Source organism: Rhinichthys klamathensis, unplaced genomic scaffold (genome assembly GCF_029890125.1).
Source record: "Rhinichthys klamathensis goyatoka isolate OS25496 unplaced genomic scaffold, OSU_Roscu_1.1 h1tg000043l_1, whole genome shotgun sequence".
Taxonomy (NCBI): Eukaryota; Metazoa; Chordata; class Actinopteri; order Cypriniformes; family Leuciscidae; genus Rhinichthys; species Rhinichthys klamathensis.
The window spans coordinates 677,300-680,079 of NW_026606590.1; the positions used below are offsets into that span (position 1 = coordinate 677,300).

General features: G+C 45.0%; 1 protein-coding gene across 1 annotated transcript; it reads right to left on the bottom strand.

Annotated features, from left to right (window-relative positions):
• Positions 1 to 419: 419 nt before the first annotated feature.
• Positions 420 to 2,530, bottom strand: LOC130082314 (zona pellucida sperm-binding protein 4-like). Its single transcript, XM_056247167.1, has 7 exons — positions 1,794 to 2,530; positions 1,526 to 1,713; positions 1,355 to 1,452; positions 1,126 to 1,283; positions 847 to 1,039; positions 630 to 777; positions 420 to 544 (listed from the first exon to the last, which is right to left on the bottom strand). The coding sequence occupies exons 1-7, from the start codon at positions 2,500 to 2,502 to the stop codon at positions 455 to 457; spliced, it is 1,584 nt and encodes a 527-aa protein (XP_056103142.1). The 5' UTR covers positions 2,503 to 2,530; the 3' UTR covers positions 420 to 454.
• Between the last annotated feature and the right edge of the window lie 250 nt (positions 2,531 to 2,780).

Here is a 2,780-nt window from a genome sequence, read left to right on the forward strand (position 1 = left end):
TTTGCCAGAAATACTGTAACTCACAATACCAAGAAACTCACAATTGTGAAAAATAAGTAAGAAATGTGAAATAAGTCACAATTACTGTTATATTTTATTCCTTGGCAAAACAAACTGCGAGGAAAAAAGTCTGCACCCTGCTATATAAAATATTGAGGAACCCAGGTTTGCAACTGGAGCATGGCAAGTACAACCTTGCTAAAGCAAAAATGTAACTTTGGTTTAGTAGTGTGGCCCAATAAATAAAACCAAGAACAGTCATGTAAGATCCGATTTGTTGAAAATCAATACCAGTTTATTAAATCTAAATTCACATGACCAGGTTAACTTCTCCACTAGACACCACAGTTTGCCCACTAGAGATGGTCTTGATGGGAGTGTCCCTTCCTGTAAAAGAAGTGGCAGAAGCATGAGGAGCATTTAAATACCAAATTCTCACAGTTCCCAAGTCGGTTTACAGCAAGCACTCACTTTTCCTAGTGCAGCTTTGCTCACAGGAGCCAGAAGAGGGATGGCACACTGCTGTACTACAGTGGATGAAGATCTAACAGAGGGGGAAAGGGTTTAGCCATAGAATTCACTATAAAAAGTACTAATATTAAGGATTGAGGTAAGGCTGCGGAGCGTACGGTTTCCTGCAGAGGAGCCAGTGATGATGGATCAACAAATGTGAACATCTTCACAATAAAGCGCTTGTAGTGGGTTGGGAACTGAAGACCAGACGATCCAGTCACTGGAACCAATGTGGTCAGGTAACGATCATCCTGGTAAGGGCATCTGAAAGGCAAAGAGGGAATCAGAAACACCTTACAGCACACTAGATGGATAAAGACTGGCCTTACTCACCCATCAACCAGAAGGTCCCATTGGGGTAGACTGAGTGGACTGGGGGTTGATGTCGCCCAGCAATGTCCCAGCATCAGGACAATGTTGGGGTCGGTCCTCTCCAAAACGTGCACCTCAACATACACAGGCTCCCGCAGGACTTTTGTAACAGGATAATCAGCATCACTGTAGTAGGAAGTGTACGCCTCGTCCCCTGAGGAAGAATAGTGTTTAACCAGAAACCGCTGCAACCTGGAGCTTTAGAAAGGCTTTAGGCACACACTTGGGTCAAACACTTACCTTCTGCACAGCCTTTGGTGACACACTGACCATTTGCTAGTCTAAGCTCCACCCTGAGGGGTCCAGGAGCAGCTACTGGTGGAGGTGGAGGAACAGTGTTGACCTCCACAACCAGAGCTTCCACAGAAGTACCAGAGTACCTACACTGGAAGAGAAGCCTGGAAAACAAACAGTGAGCTTGTAGCATTTGCCAAGGATTAACAAATGTGCTAAAGAATACATCACCCACTCAAAATGGCTGTCCCTTGTGATGGAACCAAGTGGTCCGATACCCACTTCATACGAGGAGGACATTCTGTTTTCATACACCACATATCCACTGTCCTCCTGCAAATAGTAACACTGTTGGCATCCAGTCCATTCTAAGCCATGCAGAACAAAACCACAAGCAGCTACTCACTGTCATGCTCGTGCCGCACGCAGTGACAGGGAACTGGTATATAGCAAAGAAAGGTGTGGATCCCACAGGACTGCAAGCTGGATCATTTCCACCCAGGAGACGGACTGAATCCAGGCTCAAACGAGGCAGCGTGACATCTCTAGCCACCACTACCACAAACTGACCATCTCTTATACACTGGACAGTGACTGGAACAAGGTACAAGAGCTGGTTATTGATGAGGATCAGTTTAACAAGAAACACCTTTACATTGACTCAACACTCTTACCGGCCTTCCCATAGTAACACTGCTGTCCGTTAAAGCAGCAGTTAATAGCTGCACACTCAGCACCACTGATACCAGGTGGTCCACATTGGATCTGCTCATAATCAGCTACAGCACATTTGTCAAGGGGCTCTGCCTGTGCCACTGGCTGTTTAGGCTGAAACTGCTGAGGATACTGTTGACTAGCTTGCTGTTGACCAGCTTGCTGTTGAACTGACTGAGGATACTGTTGACTAGCTTGTTGAACTGACTGAGGAAACTGTTGACTAGCTTGCTGTTGAACTGACTGAGGATACTGTTGACTAGCTTGTTGAACTGACTGAGGATACTGCTGACTAGCTTGCTGTTGAACTGGCTTAGAAAACTGTTGACTAGCTTGTTGAACTGACTGAGGATACTGCTGACTAGCTTGCTGTTGAACTGGCTTAGAAAACTGTTGACTAGCTTGCTGTTGAACTGGCTTAGGATACTGTTGATTAGCTTGCCGTTGAACTGACTGAGGAAACTGTTGACTAGCTTGATGTTGAACTGGCTTAGAAAACTGTTGACTAGCTTGCCATTGAACTGACTGAGGAAACCGCTGGTCAGTTTGCTGGAACATCAGAGCTTGAGGACTTTGGGGCAGATTACTCCACTTTGGAACGGCATGGCAGAAAGCACAGAACCAAACACAAAGTGCCAGAGACTGAACAACACACCAACTTCCTGCCATTGTTCAACAGCTAGTCACACTGTTGAGATGCTGCCCTTTGGTCTTTTTGTACTCTACAGATTTTGGCTAATTAACGATAATCCCTCCCTTTTCATTAACAGTCATGATTCTCCAGACTTGCATGAGTGTGGAGTTTATGCAACTGGGTGTTTCCATTTGTTCTTAAGATTCAATTGCCCTTGTTTTTCCACCCTTTTGGAACATACATAGAATGCACATATTGAGCTTATTTCAGAATAGTTTACTAGTACTATTTCTGCCGTTCAGAATTCAGCCTT

Coding starts and splice junctions, on each gene's coding strand:
- LOC130082314 (XM_056247167.1), bottom strand. CDS start 2,502: ATGGCAGGAAGTTGGTGTGTTGTTCAGTCTCTGGCACTTTGTGTTTGG. Junction 1,714..1,793: donor GTGTTACTATGGGAAGGCCG/GTAAGAGTGTTG, acceptor ACCTTGTTCCAG/TCACTGTCCAGTGTATAAGA. Junction 1,284..1,354: donor ACAAGGGACAGCCATTTTGA/GTGGGTGATGTA, acceptor TTTGTTTTCCAG/GCTTCTCTTCCAGTGTAGGT.